This window comes from Rhincodon typus, chromosome 2 (genome assembly GCF_021869965.1).
Source record: "Rhincodon typus isolate 14 chromosome 2, sRhiTyp1.1, whole genome shotgun sequence".
Classification (NCBI taxonomy): Eukaryota; Metazoa; Chordata; class Chondrichthyes; order Orectolobiformes; family Rhincodontidae; genus Rhincodon; species Rhincodon typus.
Window position 1 is genome coordinate 31,708,954 of NC_063333.1, and position 25,000 is coordinate 31,733,953.

Below are 25,000 nucleotides of genomic sequence, written 5' to 3' on the forward strand. Positions count from 1 at the left end.
GGAAGGCTGACGTTTCGGGCCTAGACCCTTCTTCAGAAAATCAAATGGGCTTTCTGAAGAAGTGTCTAGGCCTGAAATGTCAGCCTTCCTGCTTCTCTGATGCTGCTTGGCCTACTGTGTTCATCCAGCTCTACACCTTGTTATTCCGATTTCCTTGTTTGGAATTACTCGTGAAACTTGCGCAATTCCAAATGGTTTTACCATAAATAGCTAGCAATGGTCAAATTTCTTTATTTTCTGAAAATCAAGATTGGTGGTATTGTGGATATACATCACATATAGATATATAGTATAGTGGACAGTAAGGAAGGTTACTCAAGATTACCAAGAGATCTTGATCAATTGGGTCAATGCGTTGAAGAGTGGCAAATGGATTTCAAGTTGGATAAATATGAGGTATTGTATTTTGGTAAAACAAACAAGGGCAGGACTTATACAATTAAAAGTAGGGTTTTTGGGTAGTGTCGTAGAACAGTGATACCTAGGGTTTCAGGTACTAATTTCTTTGAAGTTTGCATCACACATAGACAGGGTGGTTAAGAAGGCATTTAGCATGCTTGCCTTCATTGCTCAGAACTTTGAGTATAGGAGTTGGGATATTATGTTGAACTTGTACAGGACATTGGTGAGCATCTTCTTGAGTATTTTAGTTTTGGTCTCCCTGTTATAGGAAGTGTATTATTAAGCTGGAGAGGGTTCAGAAAATATTTACCAGATGTTGCTGGGAATGGAGGGTTTGAGTTTAAGGAGAGGCTAGATAGGCAGTGACTTTTCTCACTGGAGGTTTATAAAATAACGAGGGGTATAGATAAAGTGAATGGCAGGTGTCTTGTCTGTAAGGTGAGGAATTTCAAGACTAGGATTTTACAAAACTGAGTGAGTTTGGCTGAGGTGGACTAGAAAGGATAAATCAGAGGTAAACCAGTGGGAGGCACTAAAAAGTGAGATCCTTAGGGCACAAACCAGACATGCTCTTCCAAACATAAGAATAGTACTGCCAAATCTAGATTCTCGTGGTTGTACAGAAAAATTAAGGGCAAAATTAAACAGGAAAAGAAAGCTTTTGATAGTCACAAAAAGACACAATACTGTGGATAGCCTAGAGGAGTATAGAAAGTACAGGGATGAAGTGAACAAAAAGGAAATCAAAGCAAGGGCATCAAAAATATTAGCACGCAAGATAAAGGAAAACCCAAATATGTTTTACCAGTATATAAAAAGCAAAGTTGAGGAAAAAGCGGGATCTATCAGAGATGAAGAAGGGAACTTGTGTGCAGATGCAGAGGATATGGGAAGAATTTTAAATGATTTTTGTATCCATATTCACAAAGGGATGATGTGGATATCTAAGAGGAGCAGTGTGAAATACTGGACAAAATAATTAGAGGAGGAAGTATTAGGAGTTGGAAATCCTGAAGGGGGATAAGTCACCAGGGCTAGATGGATGTTTTCTGTGGACCAATCTAGAACAAGAGATCATAGTTTCAGGATAAGGGACAGCAGATTGAAAACAGAGATGAGGACAAATGACCTCTCTCAAGGGTCATGAATCTGTGAATTCACTATCCCAGAGTTTGGTGGATGATGGGACTTGAATAAATTTGGAAGAGGAGACAGATAGATCATTGATTAGTAATGGGTTGAAGGGTTATGGAGAGAGGGCAGGAAAGTGTAGTTGAGGCCATGAGTTCAGGCTTAAGGGACTGAATTGCTGCAACTGTTCTTATGTTTGAGCGAGTTAAACAGATGATGAGCATGCCCAGAGCAAAAGATAACGTTAGTAAAGGAGTGTTTGAGATACAAAACAGGTGCCAATGATGGGTGTGAATAGTAGATTCTGAGTGCTGTGCTGACAGCATAGGCATTCAAACATAAGGGTGGGGGTCATTCTCACAGTGAGGAGGCACTTTGCAAAAGTCACCCAGGCTGCATTTGGTCTTGCCAATGTAGAGGAGACCATATTGTGAGCAGCAAATGCAACATACTAGATTGAAAGTAGTTACAAGTAAATGGCTACATCACTCGGAAAATGTGTTTGGGGCCTTGACCTTTTACCTCCTCTGTTCCTCGTTGTCCAAGTGTTACACCTTCTGTGATTGCATAGGAAGATGCCATGGGGGCGAAGATTCAGTACTAGTAATGATGGAGGAGTGGACGAGGGTGTAATGGAGGGATATTCTTCCATCAATTCTAACAATTTCTCAGGCCTGCCCTCCAATACTAAGCTGACTTATCCTGTACACAAAGACTATAAATATCTGCTGCTGAGATTTAAAGAGATGGATGATGTACACTGAAGGCACGGGAAAAAAATGCTGTGTTCAGTATTTAAAAAAAAATGGCATATAGATCAGAAAAACTAAGTGCAAAAAGGAGAAAATTGGGACACTAAATAAGACAACAAAAGAAAATTCAAAGTTTTTAATAATTTATTGCATTTTCGGTGTGTTTAATAATACTTTCTATTAGTGTTCCTGGAATTGCTACAGAACACTGTGTTAAGGGACTCTTCAGCACAGTAAGATGACCATTAACATGGTCAGCTCAGTAAACACACAAATCTCTATTGCAAGATTCAAGTTTCAAAATTTATCAATAGGTAAGGTGGATCTAGAAAGGCACTTTGTGTAGGACGGTCAGGCAGAAGAGCTACAGGTCAATGGCTATAAATAGAGGAAACCAACGGCTAAACATTAAACTAGTATGTTATTGAATGCTAAATAGTTATCAACTGCTACTTCTCTCGAATAGTTTAGTAACTTTTTACAAGAAGGCAGATCAAATTCTCATCCAGTAAATATAGAGACTTAGTAGTTATTGTGCAAGAAAGAGATTTAAAAATGATCTTGGTAAGTCAATGACAGAATAAACACAAAAGACTGCACTTATTTTTTAATATTGTCTCCATTCTAAGACCTTCTTGGCCTTTGGAAAATTATTCCTTGTGGAAATGATTTCCCAATGCAACAAAATTGCCATTTCTAAGCTCATGCTTTCTTGTGAACTGGGAACTTGCTTTTAATACTATTATTAAAGTATTATTACATAATTCACATGTTAGGCATTAGCAGGGTCAGACAGTCCAGTGCTGGGCACCATACATTTGAAGGCCTTGGAGAGGGTTATAAAGAAGATTTCTTAAAATGATACCGGGGTGTAGGATTTCAGTTACATGGAGAGATTACAGAAGGTAGGCTTGCTCTCCTCTGAGCAAAGAAAATTACAGGGAGATTTAACAGAATTTTCAAAATTATGAAGAGCTTTGATGTAGTAAACAAGAGGAGAAATGTGTAGGGCAGTCAAAACTAATTTGTTAGCTCTTCAAAAGAGCCAGAAAATGCTCAATGGATTGAACGACCATCTTCTGTACTGTATGATTCCATGATTAATTTCCACAGCAGGCCATTATGAATTATTGAAATATTTTTGGCAGCAAAATCCTCAGCCACCTCAGAGTGCCAATCTGGAACCGTCCTGATAAAACCCCATGAAAACGTGCTCCTCTCATCCAAAAGTCATCTTGCAACTGATTATAATCACGCCTATGGTCATGTTCCTGACTCAGCTGTTTGATGTTAGTTTCTGTCTGAAGTGCCTTGGGACATTTTAATAAAGGTATTATGTAAATGGCAAGATGTTGTCAAATTAACTCAAATGACTCTACAATAACAGACTTATAAATGGTAGTAAATCATTGTGGTAATACGATCAATTGTCTTCAGTTAGTTACAATTAAGAACTTAATTGAACATGCCAGGTTCACACAAACTTTGTTTCACCTTTTGTAAACTGCCCAGAGAGACATAACCAAAAAAATACAAATCAATTTTCAACTTTTATTTTTCTAAATTGTATCACAAGAACAAAGTTTGTTAGGCTGATGAATGTTGGAATAGAGATTCTTAAACCTCTATCATAACAAGTTTAACTGAATGAAGCTTTTTTTTTTAAACACCTGCTTCCATCAAAAATTCAAACACTTGTTCTGTAGTATAAACTGTACACAAAAGCAAGGCACTATACATTTTATAGATTCACATAAAAAGTTACTCGATTTGCGTAGCTTTTTCATTATTCCATGCCATAAATACACTTTGTTCATGAACTTTTCAATGACTGAACATGATTGTATGATTATCAGAATGCAAAAAAGGTATTTGTGGCATGATCTCAGTACAAGCAGGTTTCGTTCAACTAGCCATCGTATTTTCTGGTTAACGCAAAAAAAAAACTCAAGTGAATATATGTCATTAACAATTAAATATTTAGTCATTAAACCATAGTCACTTTTCATATTGTATTATATAAATATAAACTCTTCATGATTAGCTATCTGCTACACACAAAATAACACTTTACAAAATAATTTGCCTTCAAGATACACAGGCAGGGTATGGCCGAGTAGCATCTGTTGCCCTTAAGTGCATTGAGGTCAAATGCGTACAACGGCATTGTCTCATTATGTCAACACTGTTAAAATCCACAGAGTTCCCCTCAACATGCACAAATCGACAAATCTCCCCCAAAAGGGCATTGCTGCCCTGAATGTGCAACTTGTTTCCATAATGTGCTCTTTGACCAGACCACTGTCCATGTCTGATCCATGGATGTCCAAATGATCTTCGGTGAAAGCTCTGTTACTAAGCATGTGTTTTTTTTAAAAAAAATTACGCACTATACTAAAAACTATTTAGAAAAGGCCTTTTGCTTTCTTCAGTTTAACTTGCTTCCATGAGGGCAGGGTACTGAACTCTTCTCTCGTCATTTCCAGTGTCTTCTGCAAAAGAATGTATCATTTCATTAAAATGGTTTCACTTGCTTGTGCAGTTGTATATAGGACATAAAATACTTAGTAACTGGGAAAAAAACATTTTAAAAATGGGCAGTGGACAGAAATTGCATACATGAGGAAAAACACTTAGGTCAAAAATGAGAATGCAGAATTCTCCAGATAACTTCCTGGCATGGGAATGAAGGCCCAGCAATCCATTACAGTGATGGAGATAAAACAAAAGGGAAAGTGACTTCCTGCTATCTCAGCAGATGACTAAAGAATAACTTTAGATAGAAGGTTGATAAATAAGTAATCCACTAACTCACACTGACATTAACTGCCTACAATAAAAATGCAAACAATGATTCTGCTCCCCCAAAATTAACAAATGCTGTTAAAAATGGATTTGTAAATATTTGCAAAGAAATACAATTGCTACCTAGCCAGAACCAACAGTTTCTAAGGAGGTCATATACCACAAATGACAATTACATATTCCCATTCATTTACAGCCTAATATCAACAGCAGAGATGATAAGCTCACTCTCACCAGCTGGGGCAAGTGTATGATGGAGCTTGATCTGTTTAAAAAAAATTACACAAAAGTAAATATTGTGCTAGTTAAACAATTGTCACAAGGGCATGATAACTAGGTAATTAATTCAATTCACTTACCCCTCTCTCCACATACGAAATGTAGCTTCCTCTAGTTAAGATTTAAGGTGAGAATATTACAGGTTGAAAGTTAAAGTTCTGATGACAGATCTTTCACCTAAACACTTCTCTCTCCACAAAACTAAACATCACTGTGGATATATCTTGCTAAAGGTGGCGTCCACAGGGTCTCAGAGAGGCAAGTTAGAATTGTTACTTGCTCAAAGCAACAATTCTGGTGAAATAGATTATCCAGTGCACACTAAACCTGTAGCTTAGATAATTTATTTAGGATCAGTTTGTTGAGGAATCAGTTTGTTTTTTTTAAGGCCTTGCAAAGATTTATAAACTAATTATCACAAATGTAAAAATGGTCAAAATTCTGTAATGCAAAAATTAGAATTCACAAGGCAGCTATTTTGTGAAACAAAAACAACAAACTATCATCCCAGGTCATCACATGTTATTTAAAATTACCACTCTTAAAAACTGCACATGAACATTGTTTTTTGAGAACATTGTGTTAATGGCTTTACAATTTTCTACACCTGGCAAGGCAAATTTATATGCCTGAATTTATTGTAAAGCTAAAATCTCAACTACAGAAGAATTACAATCATTATTGGGCAAAGGATCAAATATGCTGAAGCAATTTAAAGAACGAGGAAGATCAAACCAGAAGTACAAAATCATCATTTTATACCCTTCATACACAGTGTGATCATTCCCAAAATAATAAAAAGAGTGAATAAAAAGACCAACATGATATTCAATATCATGTCTTCTGTGACAGCAGAGCTCAAAATGCAGATAATTCAATTTTCCTCAGGTGTTTTTCACATTTCAAAGAAGGTAATTTAAATTTAAAAGCAGAATAAAGCTTTGACTTATCAAAATTATACTCAGGGAATTTATATTCTATCTCATAATGATGTGAGGTTGAATCAGCAAGGTTGACAGCAAATAACTCTGAATTCACTCTGACCTATTTAGCCATGAGAGACGGTCTCTTTATGTAATAGGGCATATCTTCATCACAATTGTCTGCAGCTTTTTTTTTGCTCTTGCACTCTCACCTCAAGAAGCTGCACTTCAATACACTAACAAAAGGTACATTTTGTTTGTCATGTTCTGTTTGCCACCCACTCTGCCTTAATAAGACGACGCCAAGTTGACTGAAGCCTCAGAATAAATGGCTAGATATCTCAGTGGATACAGATACCAAGCAGTAGCTCACTTCAAATTCATCTGATAACGTTATCACACATTACAAGATCGAAACATCATAAAAGTCTTGCTATGTGAATCACACATGTTTATTAGAAACTGTGTCATAACTATTAGATTTCAGATAAAGCCTGTGAAAAGGATATACTTGCAGTTTATTTAGATAAACTACAATGATAGTTACTAACATATTTAGGCTGAACTGTTTCAAACGCCCCGGTAAAATTTTCTCCCTATGAGTTCAGTGCACCGTCTTAAGCATTTTGATTAGACACTACCTTGTCAATCCCTTACCTATAAAATTCTGCCTGTATAAGTTGAATTTTATGCATGATTTTCTTAACTGTTGAGGATAAATAGTTCATAGAAGCTTGAGATTTGTGCAGAAAGGCCAGTGGTTTCTTGCAGTTTACATTATATTAACTATTTTGAATTCTCTTCAAAAGTGTAAAAAGAAATTAATCTCCAAGAAAGAAAATATAAGAACTTAATGTACTACGAATTCAATGCAGTCAACAGTTTAAGAAAAAGAGAAAATGTTAGGTTCAATGGGAGGTAAAAGTTTGAAACTTAAAATTGTCAACAAAATCCAATCATAATCTGAAAGAGAGGAAAGCACACAGGGTTCAGTGAAGTTGGGTGAAGTCACCATACTGTCAAGTCTTTTGATTGTGAAGGATGAGAATGAATCTGAGCTTTGAAAGCAATGTGCTGGATTTAGTCCCACTGTCAGCATCTCTCATGGAGAAAGTGGAAGAATGGAACGGAGTCTTTACAGGAAGTGGTGTGTGAGGATGTATAGAAGTAGTAACTGTGGGAGTCCAAGCCATTTACAACTATTCGTCTGAGTTTGATTTATTGTTGTTACATGCACTGAGATACAGTGAAAAGTGTTCTTTTGCATGCTGTATAGGCAGATCATACCATACATAGTGCATCTGGGTAGCAGAACACAGTGCAGAATGCAGTGTTAGAGCTGCTGAGAAGGCACAGAGAGAGAGAGAGAGAGAGATGAGAATTAACATTTGAGAGGTCTGTTCAAAAGTCTGATAACAGCAAGGAAGAGCTGTTCTTGAAACTGTTCATATTATATTCAAACTTTTATCTTCTGTCTGACAGAAGAGGATGGAGGAGAATATAACTGGGGTGGGAGTGGTCATTGATTATGTTGGTAGCTTTCCCGAGACAGCAGGAAGTACAGATGGAGTCAATGGATGGAAGGCTGGTTTGCTTGATGGACTTTGCTGTGTTCACAACTCTCTGTATTTTCTTGCAATCTTGGAAAGAGCAGTTGCCATACCATGCTATGATGCATCTAGCTAGGATGCTTTCTACGATGCATCTATAAAAATTAGTAAGTGTCTTTGTGGACATGCTGAATTTCCTGAGCCTCTCAAGGAAATAAAGACATTGCTGTGCTTTCTTGACTGTAATGTTGATGTGGGTGGACCAGGACAGATTGTTAGTGATTATCACTCCCAAGAACTTGACGCTTTTGACCATCTGCAACCCAGCACCATTGATGCAGACAGGGGGTGTGCCCTCCACTCTGCTTCCTGAAGTCAATGACCAGCTGCTTTGTTTGGCTGATATTGATGGAGAGATTCTTTTCTACACCTTGCTGCTAAGTAGTCAACCTCTTTCCTGCACTGTTGTTTGAGATCTGACTTATAAAAGGTGCTGTCATCAGCAAACTTGTAAATGGAGTTGGGGTGGAATTTGGCCACACAGTCATGACTGGATAAGGAGTACAGTAGCGGGGTCGAGTACACAGCCTTGCAGGGCACCAGTATTGAGGATTATGTTGGGGGTGGTGCTGTCACCTATTCTTACTGATTGCGGTCTATGGGTCAGAAAGTCAAGGATCGGTTTACAGAGCGGGGAGCTAACACCTAGGTCTCAGAATTTAGAAATGAGTTTATTTGGAATTATAACATTTAAGATGGAGCTGTAGTCAATAAGAAGGAACCTGACGTAGGTATCCTTGTTATCCAGATGTTCCAGGGATGGGTGTCGGGCCAGGAGATGGTGTTTGCCATGGACGTGTTGCGCTGGTAGGCAAATTGTAAAAGATCAAGGCAATTTGGTCAGCTACAGTCGATGTGAGCCATGACTAAACTCTCAAAGCTCTTCATGATGATGGAGATCAGAGCCAGTGGGTGGTAGTCATTGAGGCACGTTGCATGATTTTTCTTTGGCACTGAGATGATGGTGGTCTTCTTCAAGCAGGTGGGGACTTCAGATCGTGGTAAGGAGAGGTTAAAGATGTCTGTGAATGTTCCCATCAGCTGGTTCATACAGAGTGTAAGTGTGGGGACAGGAACGGGGACGGGGACTCCTTCCCGGCCAATCACTTTTCATTGGATTCACTCTCACGAAGGCTGATCTAACGTCTGCAGCGGTGACCATGGGTACAGGTACATCCGAGCCTGTTGGGACAGGTGACAACGTTTCACTGACCTTCTGTTCAAAGCAAGCATGGAATGCATTGAGCTCGTCGGGTAGGGATGTACTGTTGCCTGTGATTCTGTTTGACTTCGCTTTGTAGCCTGTTACGTCGTGTAAACCTTGCTACAAATGACTGGTGTCTGTGTGGTTAGTCTGGGACTCAAGCTCAGTTTGGCTCGTGACATCTCTGATGGCCTTACGAAGGTCGTACCTGGACTTCCTGTATAGCTCAGACCTGGTCTTCAGCAGGGAGTGGATCTCCTGGTTCATCCATAGTTGCCAGCTGGGGAACATTAGGATTAACTTATATGACATGCAGTCTTCTGCACACTTATTAATGAAGTTTGTAACAGTAGTGGCATACTCGTTTTAGGTCAGCTGCTGCGTACTTGAATATGGACCAGTTCATTGACTGAAAGCAGTACTGTGGAAGCTCTTCCATTGCCTCAGACCAATACAGCAGTATTATCTGTTCTGGGTCCTCACGCTTCAATTTCTGCTTGTAAGCTGGGACGAGGAGTGCAGAGTTGGGATCAGATTTTCAAAAATGAGGATGGGGGATGGAGTGGCAGGCATCTATTCACGCTTCTTGTTAGCACCCTTCTCTCCCTCGGCTCATCATCAGCTCTTTGTCTGTCCATCCCCTTTTCTTACTCCTTCCATCTGGGTTCCATCTCCATGTACTCTATTCAGCACCCCCATTCCAACGCCCTTGCAGTGATCAGCATAAATACCACCATTTCCCAGCTATTGCCAGGTCTGATGAAGGGTCACTAGACTGGATACTGTTTTTCTCTCAACAGATGCAGCCAGACCTGCTGAGTTTCTCCAGCAACTTTCTTTTTGTCCCAGATTTCCAGCATCTGCAGTTCTGTGCTTTTCCTTTGGTGAATACACAGGTCAGCTGATCCGGTGTCAGAATTCAAAATCATCTTACAGGACTTAAGAATCATCTCAGCTCCAGGACATCTCTGCAGGAGTTCCTCAGAGTAAATTTTTAAAAAGAAAATCTGTGGTATGATAAACCTCTGGAGTAGGTGGGAATTGAACTCAGGCTTTTTGGCCCAGAGGTAGGTACATTTCCACTCTACTACAAGGGCCCCAGGGAGTTCTTCAGGGGGATGTATTAGGCTCAACCATCTTCAGCTGCTTCAATTTAATCATTTATCATTTATTATAAAGGTCAGAACTAAAGATTGCACAATGTTCAGCACCATCTGTAACTACTCAGATACTGTACATATGTTGATATACAGCAAAACCTGAAAAATATTGAAGCTTGATAGGTGGCAAGTAAAATTCACACCATAAAAATGCAAAGCAGTGACAATGTCTAACAACAGAGAATTGAACTTCCCTTACACTCAATGGCATTACCTTCACTGAATCCCCACAAACAACATCCAGGGGTTACCACTGATCAAAAACTGAACTGGACTAGTCGTAAAAATACAAAGCACATCAAGGACAAGGAATTCTGCAAGTAATTCATGTCTTGACTCCTCAAAACCTGTCAATCATACACAAGGCACAAGTCAGGAGTGTGATGGAATACTCCTCACTTGCCTGGATGGGTGCAGCCCCAACAACACTCAAGAACACCATCTGGGTCAATGCAGCCCACTAGATAGGCACCACATCCACAATAAAAACATCCATTCCCTCCACTACTGACACTCAGTGGCTACAGTGTTTACCATCCACAAGATACACTGCAGAAATGAATCAAGATCCTTGGACAGCACCTTCCAAATGGACGACTGCTATCACCTTAGAAGGTGAAGGGAAGCAGATTAATGGGAACACCTGTAATTCCTCCCCAAGCCACTCACCATCTTGCCTAAGAAACATATCACCGTTCTTTAATTGTCTTCAGGTCAAAATCTGGGAATTCCCTCCCTAATGGCATGTGGATCTACCTAGATCAAATGGACTGCAGTAGTTCAAGATGGCAGCTCACCACCATTTCCTCAGGGGCAATTCGGGATGGGCAATAAATGCTGCGCAAGCCAGTAAAGCCCAAATTACCCGAATTAATAAAATAAATTAGGTCACATGCAAGTCAGCAGTTAAGCACATCAATGAATTTTCACCACGAATGGGCTTATTGTTTTTCCATACATTACTGGGAGTCTGACACTTGGCCTCCTTCACAATTTCTGCCCACCTGCCATCTTGCCAACTCTGGCAGACTTTCATAAAAACCTGCCTAAGGTGGGTTGGATCATCAAAATTCTCGTATTGGACCAATTTATATGGCTTGGAGTCACTATGAGGCATTATCAGAATTGATGCTATTTAAGGAACAAAGGAGTTTGTTGTTAAAATTTCCCTAAAACTCATATCTGCTCATACTTTTACCATGCACACGTTGCAGGAGAGTATTCTCTCCAATGGGTTATAAATTGCCTCCATACTCAAAGCAAACACGAACTCGAGTAGCCTAACATCTGTACAATCCACTTACTGTCAGCTGCAGTTGTTTGGCATCCAGGTACAAAAATTAATGACAACAATTTATGTCTCATTGAATTAAAAATTGGAAATCTATTCACTACCTGGTATAATAAATGCACAGTCTCCAAAAAATTCATACTGAATTAAATGCCATCATCATTTGGAACTGATGTTCAACATTTCTTTTATAAACATTGAACAATTTTGCATTGGTAAATTTAACGTGAGTGGGCTATTTTGTGCATTTTCTGCTCCCGCAAGCCCCATAAAATTCAGTATATTTTAGGAAAACAGAAGAGACTGAATGCAAAATTGTATCAAAGGATACAATCTCCGTCGCAGTTTGCCAACACAACTTTCACTACGATCTTTTCAGATTCACAGCACTCAGAATTTACCTGGAAATCTTCATCCGTCAGATAAATTTCAAGCTTTAATGGATCAACACCCTCCGGCAAAGGCCGGGCTTGAAGTTCTGCCAGTGGGTACTGCGTCTTGCACAGCTTGCTCAATACATCCTCTACCAAAATTATTTTATTGCAGCTTTCAGCTTCCTAGGATTTGAAAAAAAAAAGAAAAATAGGTTTTAGGAAGCCAGCATGAACAGCAGCAGCAGGACGATTTGGAAATAAACGCAAGTAAAATCTTTACCGTTTCAGTGATCTCTGCAACATCCTCCCTGTGCTCCCAACTGGGAAACATATTTGTAAACGTCAATGGTTCAAAACCTGCATGTATCAGGTAGGATTTTGGTGGCTTCTTGGCATTCTTTACTGTGATCAAGTAATGGAAGAACAATATATGTTATTACCAATCATCACTTCAACTGTAATCAAATCTTTTTTCAGATAATATACACAATGAAATAAGTAAATATTTTGTTTTGCTAAACCACACATTTAATGTATTTAAATTTGCACGGCTCTCTAAATTTAATTGGCGCAAATCTGCTATAGATGGAAGATTAGTGGAGAATAAACAGATAGAAGAGTTTCGAGGTCATAATCAAGGCAAGTCAGACTGACATCATTTCACTGGAGGGCATCCTGAATTTTTCAAAGAATATCAGAAATCCCTTGGTCGAATTACTTCAAGTGTAATGTAGACACGTTTCTATGGTTAAGGCTTCTGCACTGAAACATGTGATTCTGTAATGTCAGCTTTCATAAGGACACAATAAAGCTGATGGTAGCATCAAATCTTGATAGCAACTGTTAGTCTTTGGAACTCCTTGTCACAGAGTTGCGGGGTCAGAATCCTTGTGTATATTTAAGACAGATGTAGATAGATTCTTGATCAGTGGGAGAATCAAGGGTTATAGAGAAAGGGCAGGAAAGTGGACATGAGGAGTGTCGGATCAGTCATGATCCTATTGATCAAAAGAAATAGGAACAGGAGTAGGCTGTTCAGCCCCTCAAGCCTGCTCCACCATTCAACAGGATCATGGCTGATCTGATATGCCTTAGCATACATTGGAAGCGATGAGTTATGAGCTTTGGGTTATTTTCAATAAAGGCTGTAACATTGTGGTAAACATGCTGCAACAGTGTAAGTGTACATGTGGTGTGGAGTTATTGATTGTTAAGACACTCATAAGGGTTGCCTTTTCTGTAGCATACTAAAAATGTTTAAGTAATGTTGATTTTGATTTGTTCATTACAATAAAGAGGCCAATTACGCTGTCCGCCCCTGCTCTCAGCCACGGATGCTTTAATAGTACATGACAACAATATACTAAGTCCCAGTGGTAATTTTTATAAAATTCTTGCATGATACGGTTGTTGCAGGTGAGGCCAACATATTTGATGACTGGCATGGAACAATGGGCCAAAAGCCCACTTTCCATGCAGTAAAATTTCTATAGCATTATCTGTTGTCCATTTCTAATTCTGCAATTGGAGATGCAAATGTTGGCATTGCCAACAGTGACCATCTAACTTGAAAGAATAAATAAATTAACATGGACAGGAATGGCTTAAATTTTACTGCAGTATGTGGTTTTTAGCTTTCAACATATGATTCCCACTCTCTTTGTTCTCAACGTGACACTATGAACTTCTATCTTTGAGATACTCACATGATAAACAGAATATGAGGTGACATGAATGTATGGGACTATACAATTGAGAATATGCCAAATAGGAATCCATTTCATTCTTTGTCAATATGTTAGGTTTTATTTTCAATTACCTTGCCCTAAATGCATGCAGTATCTGTACAATGTGGCCGACTTATACCCCATATTAGGCTAGATTTCCAGTCATAAGTCAGGCACAGGACATGGGAATATTTCCTAGCTCCACCCTACATGGTGTGCTTTAGTCACACCTAAAGTTTTAGTCAACTGAAGGCTATGGAGCAGGAGCAGAAATGGGAAATCTTGACACTGAAGGGCTAATGGGAGACCCTCAAATACCCGGCGATCAGAAGTCCAACCAGCAGAGACAGGAGTGCTCATCTGAAGATGGAGACTGCGGTGCAGAAGCAAGGACAAGTTTGTTGTCACTTTTTGAAATGTCACAGCTGCCTAGCCACAATCCTGGAGGGCCTTGGCAGCCATTACTGATCGGGGAGGGGTGTTTCCCTTGCATGCACCATCAGGCACCCCTCTCCACCTATTGCCGACCAGGATGGATGTGGTCCAGATGGATATGGACTGTCCAGAACGTCAACTGGAAATTCCAAGCACTGTGGGAACAGGTCCTTCATAGGTGTTGTAAGTAACAATAATCGAACTCCGCCTTCCTGGTGGGCAACCAAGGCAACCTGAAAACTGCTCTCTTTCAAAACAGGTTAAGGCTGGGATTGTACTGATGAACTATTTTTAAAATCCAGCATATTAATTCTACAGAGACTGCAGGATATGCCTAAAAAGCACCACTTTTATAAACTACCATCTTTTACTTGATATGCACTAATTATGTGCAATGTTAACAAAGAACATTAAATTGTCTCATTCCAAAATCCTTCAGAATGCCCTAGCCATCTAGTGCAGTCATCCTAGATTGAGGGCACAATTAAAATATTTAAATATTTATAATGAAACAAAATCAGGGCTGGCATGATATGGTGGTCTTGATTAACAATCCAGAACCCTGGCCTATTGATCTGTGCAACATAATCAGAATTGCTAGAGAAACTCAGCAGGTATGGCAGCATTCATGAAGAGAGAAATAGAGGTAGCATTTCAAGTACAGTGACTCTTTGTCAGAACGAGTCTAATATTTGAATCCCACCATGGCAGATAGTTAGCCATGAATTGAATAAAATCTAGAATTAAAATCTAGTCTAATGGCAACTACTATTGACTGCTGTTAAAAACACATCTGGTTCACTAACAATTTAGGGAAGGAAATCTGCCCTCCTTACCAGGTCTGGCTTCCACCGGACTCCAGATCCACAGCAATGTGGTTGACTCTTAACTGCCGTTTGAAATGGCAAGCAAGAATTCAACTAGGGCAATATGGGATGGGGAATGAACATAGGTTCAGCCAGCAATAGCCTCCTTCCGTGTGCAAGTAGAAAAAGAGATCCGAAACAGGAGAAAATAAATACAGGATGGGGAAGAACCAAATAAACAGCTGAAGGGAAACTTACAACATTACCACCTATGAATTAAATGATGGAATTCCAACTCCTAATTAATATCATTAATTCTTTAGATGATAATTGTCAATATTTGCAGCATACCTTTGCAGTATTGTAGCACTGTCTCCATTGCACATTTCCGGTCAGCGTCCCAGCGAATTCGGGCAGACCCTGTGATTTCATTTTCTGTAGGCCACCAGCCCTGCCAAAGGTACACCTCGTGGTGATTGTCCACCAAGAATAAAGCTGGACGTAAGAGACAGAAGATGCTGATATACTCTTGAGTATTGTAGGTTTCTTGAAACTTAGCTGCTAAAAGTATCAGGCTGTCTTTTTGGTCAGCAAGCTGTGGATTTCTATCTGGTATGGCTGGTGGATGTTAAGGAAATTGAAGGGTCTTGCAACACAACTTAGATTTCTCGGGCAGAAATGTATGGGGGGGGCAGAGGGACCCAGGAGGGAAGGTAGTGGCCAGCAGCCAGACTTTGAACAAGCCCGCACATTATCCATCAAACCCGGAGTGTGGATTGAATTAGTGTAGAGTGATTTTTCCGATCCCTCAGTGACGGGACATCGCACCCTCTGCTGGCTAATCTGATTGGCTCTTCCCATAAATTTATTCTCAGACTGCCACCAACTGTACAAAGTGTGTATGTCAGTAGCGGATAGATCCACTTAACATATAATGCGGAACATAAAATCACATTTATAAAGAAATTGAATATCATTAGTTACAACCATTAGAAATTGCAGCTCTTATTTATACCAACTTTTACACAGCATCATATCAATAGACAAAAGCAAGAAAAAACAAAAGGATTTTCTTTAAACAAAGTCTATGACTCAATCCCATATTTGGTGCAAATACATCCTGATTTCAAAGATAGCCAAGCAAAACTAAAAAGAATTGGCCATTGCATATTTCCACTATTCTATCCTCCAGCTCAATGAGTTTCACAGAGCTTTTGTTTCCTGCAATCCCCACCAATTAAGGAACTACTTTGAGATAAGTACTCATCTCTGTCTCTAGCCATCCAAATAATCCGCTGTCTTTTTTCCAGGTGGCTGTCCTTTCTGGATGAGTCAATGAATTCCTTGTTCACTACTTTTACTGCATTCTTTAATTAGTGAATTTGCACAATCACTTTTCAAGCATTTATGTTTTCAGATCTGCTGGATTGAGAAATAAAACTAACCTGGCTGTTGGGCAGTATACAAATCTTCTTGTAAAAATGGCATTGAGTTGACCATTGTAGGCTCCCTGGCAGGATATAAGTACTCAGTGGCAACAAACTCTCCAGACGAACTACTGAGGATAAAGAGCCGAGGAGTGAAGTTGAATTTTCCTGGATCTGTGAACAAAGTGTGTTTTTAGATTTCAATCATATGAGGAAAGGAAATGTTAGTAACATTTCAAATGGCCTATCTTTGGCAACATTGATTATGAAAGTACACCCTGCTTTCAATATAGTTTCCTAGACTCTTAAAACATCCATTACAACTACTGAAGTAGCATGTCTCACAAAATATACCACCTCCAACTCCAATAATATTGTGTTATAAAGTGCCAACCAAGATTATGTACTCAAATCTCAGAGGGAGGCTTGAACGCAATCTTATTTACAATATCTCTTTCTGCAGATGGGAGTCAGGTTCTGTCTGATGATACTCCTGTCGTGTATTCAGTATTTACAACATTGAACAAGCTTTACAAATGCAAGTTTTGTTGATTGAGGAGTGAGAGTGATGCCAATTGAACCAGGCTGAAATGGAGTACACAGTTGACTGTTAACATATTAAACAGTAAGTTATTGTTCTGTTGTATAGGCAACCGTTCAATATATTGAACATGTACTTAATCGTTCATTTCACAATTGAGAAAAAATAGAATATGGGAGAGAACGCTATAAAAACAAATCTTCAGTACACTGACTCAGTTAGTACCATCGCTCATCATCAAGTGCCCTCTTGCAGTTAATGCCCATTTCATGCTAAGTTTTCTATAGAGACACTAGAGAGAAAGGAACATCTTTCATACTATTCAGTGCAGACTGTGATAGTTACTTTTTCTGCAGCCAGAAACAATTTGTAGTACAAGGCAGCCATAGAGAAAGACTTGTTTATCTCTTAATACTGTCACTACCCACTTGCAGAAATATTTTGTAACAAATCAGAAAACACAGGTTACCTTGCAACATGCAGTCATAGGCTTTTCGATCTCTTCTTCCTAATGCTTCAAAGAACTCCACTGTTTCAGATCCCTCGTCACATTCATGTACGGTCACATTGATACTACTGTGTAGCCCTGCTTCCAATGGTCGCCTGTAAAGTGTGGTTAAGTTAGTTTGTAGACTGTTGTAGTTACGAGCAGTGATTAAAGTTTGGTCAGAGTATAATCTACCATTCATGTTGTGACCCTTTTAAAAAAAAATTAACATGGAGCCATACCAGTCTGCAGTTTTCTTTCGAAAGGGTGTAAACAAAATTACTTTCAAAAGGAGGGAAAAAGAAAGGCTGCTCTTTTCTTTAAGCAACCCATGGTCATTCCAAGGCATGTTAAATTACTTATACACTTTTTGACATAATGTTGCCAATATTTTGTCAGAAAACATGTCAACCAATTTGTGCCTAGCTAGCAAGATAAACATCAATTTGATAAATGACTAGACATTCTGTTTAGGCAATGATGGGTGAAGAATGATTCTCATTCAGGATAATCTGGTGAATGCCATTACCTTTTTTTTCTCCCAAATACATCAGGGTTTTTTTTAATTAGGTATTTTATTTTATAGGTAGGTGGGGTCTACGTTTAAAGTTTCATCAAAAAGATATTACCTCTAAGTATTCACGTAAATGGCAGGTCTCTTAGGAGCATTGGTATACAGAGGCATCTTGGGGTGCTAGTCCATAGCTCCCTGAAAGTGGCAACACAAGGTGGCAAAGGTGGTGCATGGCACGTTTGCCTTCATTGATGTGGGCACCGAGTACAAATGTCGGCAAGTCATGTTGCAACTGTATAAAAACTTTAATTAGGCTACATTTGGAGTATGGTGTCCAGTTCAGATTGCCACACTACAGGGATGAAGTGGAGGCTTTGGCCAGGGTTTAAAAAGGATTTACCAGGATGCTGCCTGAATTGGAGTGTATTGGCCACGTGGAGAGGTTGGACAAACTTGGGTTGTTTTGCTAGAGCATCAAAGGCTGAGGGGGCGACCTGATAGAAGTATATAAAATTAAGAGAGGCACTGATAAGGTGGATAGTTGGAGTCTTTTTCCAGAGTGAAAATGTCAAATACTAGGGGACAAAGGTTAAGGTGAGAGGGGAAGTTTAAAGGAGGTGTACAAGGAAAGTTTTGTTTTTTTACACAGAAGGTGCTGGGTGCTTGGTATGTGCTGTCAGGGGAGGTGCTAGAATCAGAGATGATAGCAATGTTTAAGAGGCATTTAGACAGACAGATAAACAAGCAGGGAATGAAGAAGGATGGACCATGTGCAGGCTGATGGAATTAGTTTGGCAATGGCATCATAATTGGCATAGATATTGTGGGCCAAAAGGTATGTTCCTGTGCTATACTGTTCTATATTCTGACAGTGGAGCATTAACTCTGTACTGCACTAGAGATGTATACGAGGGGTCCCTTCATTTGAGAAATTGAGGATTCTTACAAAGATAGAGAAGCAAATACTGTTTTTAAAAACATACCTTTGCTAATTTAAATAAGATCTTAAGAACAAAAAAGCTACTGTAGTTAAGTATATGCTATTGATTTAAAAAATGTTACATATCATTTTCTTGAGACTGCAACAATAATAACCATGAAGTGCAGGTGCCAGTGTTGGACTGGAATGGACAAAGTCAGAAGTCACACAACACCAGGTTATAGTCCAACAGGTTTACTTGAAATCACAAGCTTTGGAGCGCAGCCCCTTTGTCACGTGAAGGAGCAGCGCTCTGAAAGCTTATGATTTCAAATGAACCTGTTAGACTATAACCTGGTGTCATGTGACTTCTGACTTTGCAACAATAATAGGCATTTTAAACACTCTACAGACAAGATGTCACTGCTTTAAATTAGTTCATCTTAAAATCTCGAACCAAGAGTAGAAATTTAAGCTTGCGTTGACTGAGTGAACAACAAAGCCACAACTGCATGATGATAGATCCAAAGATAACGTATGTACTATAATATGAATATGCTACATTAGTGTAACAGCTCATCTGTATTCTAATTATATCAGCCATATATGGACAGTAAACCTTGGCCTCAAGATCCGCAAACAGCTTATATAATGTACAATGGAATTCTGCATACTCTCACTATGATAGTGAACAATGCAGTGGACCAGTGAAATTTACAACATGGTTATAAGAGCAGATCAGAAACTGAATAGATTGCAATGAGTGGTTTGCTGACTGCCCCTCACAGCCTCTCCACATCCAAATAGGGCAGTGTAATTTGCTCGAGTATTGCCCCGACACTGGACTGAATATCAATCTCCTCTGCAATGTCAGCACACTATGACTGCGTGTTGTCTGAAATACAGGATGCGTTGTATCAAGGTTACTTTGACAGCAGATTTCTTCCCCTGAGAGGCACTTGAGCTACAACTCTGGAATGTCACCACCTTCTAGTCACACAGCACCATGATTCAGATACAGTCCACCTTTCCTTCCTTGCTGCTGAGTCATTATTCTGGAAATACCCATCCTATAATATGTGGAAGCACAATCACAAGGACCGCAGTGGCTCAAGGCAGGCCACCACAAATTCTGCAGGTCAGAGAATCACCCAAATGCTTAGAACACACTTTTAAAAATGTTTTCTTTTATAGAAAAAACATTTAAAAACTTCCTTTAATTGTTAAAATATTGTATTTAGTCAAGATTAATATTCCATGTGGAATACCTGCATTTAATTCTTTTATTAAAAATAATTTACAGAAATACAATTTTGTGGGTATCAATGTTTTCCCCAAGTATGTGTCACTTACAGTTCCTTGATTTTGTTGGCTTCAGTCCTCCCTACAACCTTTGTATGCGGTTGTGCTTTGCAACCATGCCATAGGTAAATGACTGCCTTGTTGACATTCAGCAAAATCATGGAAGTTCTGGATCTCAGGCTACTGCAGTGACAAGCTACTTCAAGCAAGTTTCCTTCCATTGGAAGCTCTCCTCTGACGCAGTACAACCGCCAACCACCTATAGAGGGCAGTAACAGAAAGCACATCAGGATCAATTATTACATATTCCATGTAAGTTGAAAAACACAAACATTTTTCATGCACATGGTCTATTTCAACAGAAACCCAGATGGCTTTTCCATGCTTCAGTTTACACAGATTCCCAAAGGATATGAGAAAATGTCACAGCATTCTCAAAGTACTTACTTTAGAACTGTGTATAAGAATTTGTATGTTTTTACTTGTATGTTCCATTTCACCCAATATTCTCTAATGCTTTTCTTGGGTGGGTGAATGGACAGAATTTCATTTTGTCAGCAGTGTGACTCAACATCACCTTTGAAGTTTTCCATTGTGTCAAATCTCTGTTAACAAATACAAGGGTTTTTAAAAAATTAATTCATTGGATGTGGGCATCACTGCCTGGGCCTGCATTTATTTTGCCAGTTGCCTTTGAGAAGGTGGTGTGCTGCCTCCTTGAACTGCTGCAGTCTATTTGCGATAGGTAGATCCAAGCTTCCTCAGTCCTCCTGTCACATGAGTGCCTTCCTTGAAATGGGCTAAGATGATGTGCATTCGCAGCTAGAACTCAGGCATTCTAAGCATGTGGTTGGCTCAGCAGAGTTGTTTTTGGATGATCATGGTCAGAAATCACATGATACCAGGTTATACCAACAGGTTTATTTGAAAACACAAGCTTTCGGAGTCTTACTTCTTCTTCAGGTGTTAGTGAGAGAGGTAATATCAGACACGGAATTTATAAAAGATCAAAGGGTCACATCACTGTTGAGGATGTTCTAAACAAACCTAAGATGCTGTTAATCTTTAATCAGTTAGAAGGTTTTAATCGATTAATATGTATATGTAAATCCCCAAATTCCTTTGAAGTCATTGTCCTGGGAGAATTAAAGATTTTATCAGTGTAAAGAAGAGGTGACATTTTAGGTTAGGCAATGCATGTTGGGTGTGAGGCTTTGTTTAGAACCTGTTTGTGTTTTGGTTTGGAGTCAGACTGGTTTCATTTCTAAAGTAGGAATTTAAAAAACACCACATTGACTGACTGTCTATAAATTGTGTGCTTTTTGAAAAAAATAGACTGTCAAATCTGCAAACACAAATTCACCCAATAGATTCACATGCGTGCGTGCACGCGTGTGAGGGTGAGAGTGTGCGTGAGAGAGAGAGCCAGAGACAGACAGAGAGCGAGAGCGAGAGCGAGAGAGTGAGAGAGAGACAGGGAGAGAGAGAGTGTGTGAGGGAGAGAGAGAGTGTGTGAAGGAGAGAGAGTGTGTGTGGGAAACTGAGTGCTACTGACTCCTTCGGGATGCTGATGTGCGTATGTCTGTCCTCCCTGCTGATGTGGAGAATCTATCTCAAACAACATTGATGGTGCTACTCAAGGGCCTCAAGGTGGTATCTATACGTAATCCAAGTTTTGAAGCCATAAAGAAATGACAGAAGGACGACTGCCTTATACACAAGGATCTTGAATTCAGCACTGATGTCGCAGTCATCAAAAACTCTCATCCTTAGGCATTTGAAAGCAGTGCTCGCAGATCGGATGTGATGTTGGATCTCTGCATCGATGGGCAGCCTTAGATGTGAGGCGGCTCCCAGGTAGAGGAAATGGTCACGTTTGGGAGGATTTCTCCATTGCTCTTCATGGAGGAATAGACTGGAACTTTCCCAGGGATGGGAAAGGACCAATATTTCAGTATGCTTCCACAAAGGCATTAATTGAGGCTTGAAGATTCTCCTCCGAGACAGCAGAGATGATACTGTCATCAGCTTACTGAAGTTCCACCAGAGAAGTCAGTGTTATTTCTTATTTCAACTGGTTGATGTTGAAAGGTTTTCTGTCCATCCTGTGGACAATGTTCAGACCACTGGGAAGCTTGTAGATCCACAATGCCGTTAGGGAATTCTGACCCAGTGACACTGAAGCAATGGTGATACATTTCCAAGTCAGAATGGTGAGTAGCTTATAGGGAAACCTGCAGGTGGTGTTCCCATTGTATCTGCTGCCTTTGACCTTCTAGATGATGGTGATCATGGATTTAGAAGGTTTTGTCTAAGAAGTCTGGGTGAATTTCTTCAGTGATAGCAGCTCATGGTGCAGTAGCCCCAGGAGAATCAAGGTAAGTCTGCATGGCACGCAAATGAATTTCTCCCCATACAAAACCTTTATTCTACAGAGTCCATATATATCATACTGTGCCCTAATGAACCTTCCCTGCTACCTCAGAAAAAAACTCAAGCAAATTAGTTAAACAGGATGTGCTTTTAACAAATCTGTGCCGGCTTTCCTTCAATTATCCAGAAATGTGCAAAAAAACTGTTAATTCCATTTTAGATGATCATCTCCAAAAGCTTTCCCACAGCTGAGATTAAACTGACTGGGCAGCGATTGTAGGATTTATCCAAAAATATTACCGTTGAACATTTCTTCAGAAATTATTGCATGTCAAAAGACATTACAGATTTTAACCAGAATTTACAGAAAATAGTAGATTAGTCAAGTGCATTCCACACAGAGAATAACTCATCTTTTGTTTTGTCCATCATTTATTGGTCTTTATTATCTGACATTATTATTTTGCACCTCTATGGTAGCGCAGATTTGTTGTGCAGTTATTAAGTCAGATTGAGAGGCAAGGGTTTAAACTTGCCTTAATTCCTCTGGGCCGCAACCAGCTGCGACTAACCTGAGCCTCTGTTAATGTTGCTTGTTAGCAGCCGTAAGAAGGTAAGGAAATAGTTGTCAGAAAATAACTTCCGATGCATTCAGGGGCTTTTCTAGAAGTTACCTTCTACCAATACAGTTGACTTCTGTAACTCAGCAATGTAAATATCAAAGCTAGATCCCCTCTGGTAAAGCTGAACCCACTCACTGCCCACTGACAATCTCTACATCTGCAATGGTGGAGAACTGGAAAAGACATCCCATTGATTCATAGGAGGTATGTGACACAGAGGGAAGAAAAGAATGAGAATGGAACAAGAGTACAATATATCAAAATAAGTTACCTCTAAAAAAATGTGTTTTGGAGAACAAGGAGTAGCTCAATTGTGTTATAACTGATTGGCTCGACCACTAAAGATGGTATCACGAATCAGCTGTATTGGAACGATTTGTGGGCTAGACTGGGTACGAATGAGAGGTTTCCTTAATTACTAACATAATTCATGCTTTTCACTAGTAAATATTTTTTGAATTCATACTCAATATTCCATGGTGGAGTATGAACTCAAGACCTCTAAATATCAGTCCAATATCATGACTTCATGAAAGAAAATAGTAGGCAGATCATATATAAAAATACATGGCTAATAAGCCATGTTGTGGACTAAACCTTCCAAACAGAATAACACTTTAGACACTTGCATTTGAAAGACATGGAGTACATTGTGCATGCAATGCTGGTTCTATGGATATTACTGAAGAAGGTAGTGCAGGTAACAGCTCAGAGGAATCAAGGCAAGCCGGCACAGCATACAAATGAGTTTCTCCCCTATAAATTTGAATCTATAGAGAATTATATAGTTGAGTACAAGACTCTGATTGCAGTGTGTTACGTTTGCTTTATCCAATTCTATATTATTGTGCTAACATATCTAATAAATAACAAAACCATAAGGAGGTTTTTACTTTGTGAGCTTTCTTCTTCCTCTTCCCTTTTGCCAGCATGCACAATCATTCCTCCTTGAAACAGCTGTAGGAAACAGGGCGGCTCCTTCCCCTGCAGCACTTGGACCTGCAATAATACAAGGTTTAGAAAAAAAACAATCAAGCATTAGAGCATTTCTTTTCTTAAACTAGATTATTTAACTTTTTACAAGAGAGTGAAACGCACAAACCAGTTTTTTCACTTGACTAAAATTTAATACTATAGTAATAGTCACAATGGTTCTGTCATATGAAGAAAATCTTACAAATTACAACTCATAGATTTTACTGCAGAAATCAATACAAAGGCATTATAAAAGGCTTGTTCATCACCACAAAAGAACTATTTGTACTGTAATGGGGTGCGGGTGAGTGGATGCAATATTCAAAAATGAAACTGAAAGATGTAAGAAAAACAAAGAACAGAAAATAAATAGGATAAAGCAAAAATAAACCTAGAGTAAAACATGACACATACAGTAAAATGATGGTTCTTTTGGCATCTAGTGCAACCTCAGAGTCCAGCAAAATCTGCACTAGTGCTGCTTGCTAAATGTAAATATGATTCAAAAAATAACAATGTCAACTAGTCAGCCTACAAGACTGAGTAAGATTGTGAGTTGCTATTTCAACAGTAAAATTTTTGCATAATATTAATTTAAAGCAAATGGAAGAAATATAGAAATTTGCTTTGTGACAACTCTATTAACTCCAAAGGTGCAGATACAAATTAAATCTGCTGCAATGCAATTGGAGTTACCAGGATCTTAAGAACATAATCTGTTTCAATTGTTCTTCTTTCAGCCTATTCTGTTTTTAAAAGAGTCATACGCATGGAAACAGACCCTTTGCTCCAACCAGTCCATGCCGACCACGTTCCCAAACTAGTCATTATTTAACAGCTTACCTCTGTAATCTCTATAGTGATTTCTGAAGATGTAACCTGGAAGTGACATGCAGCACTTTGTTTAAAGAACAAATCATTAGCACAAACATTAAACTAA

At 39.2% G+C, this 25,000-nt stretch overlaps 1 protein-coding gene across 5 annotated transcripts in view; it reads right to left on the reverse strand.

The window, feature by feature from the left end:
• Positions 1 to 2,411: 2,411 nt before the first annotated feature.
• Positions 2,412 to 25,000, reverse strand: part of svila (supervillin a) — a 165,023-nt gene continuing 142,434 nt past the window's right edge. For all 5 annotated transcript variants that reach the window (XM_048609398.1, XM_048609389.1, XM_048609403.1 and 2 more), the window contains 8 exons: positions 23,979 to 24,084; positions 20,141 to 20,348; positions 17,337 to 17,470; positions 16,345 to 16,500; positions 15,251 to 15,394; positions 12,212 to 12,333; positions 11,959 to 12,114; positions 2,412 to 4,777 (listed from right to left, as the gene is read on the reverse strand). In XM_048609398.1, the coding sequence (XP_048465355.1) occupies positions 4,691 to 4,777; positions 11,959 to 12,114; positions 12,212 to 12,333; positions 15,251 to 15,394; positions 16,345 to 16,500; positions 17,337 to 17,470; positions 20,141 to 20,348; positions 23,979 to 24,084 (1,113 nt within the window). In that variant the 3' untranslated portion in view covers positions 2,412 to 4,690. The remainder of the gene's footprint in view (positions 4,778 to 11,958; positions 12,115 to 12,211; positions 12,334 to 15,250; positions 15,395 to 16,344; positions 16,501 to 17,336; positions 17,471 to 20,140; positions 20,349 to 23,978; positions 24,085 to 25,000) is intronic.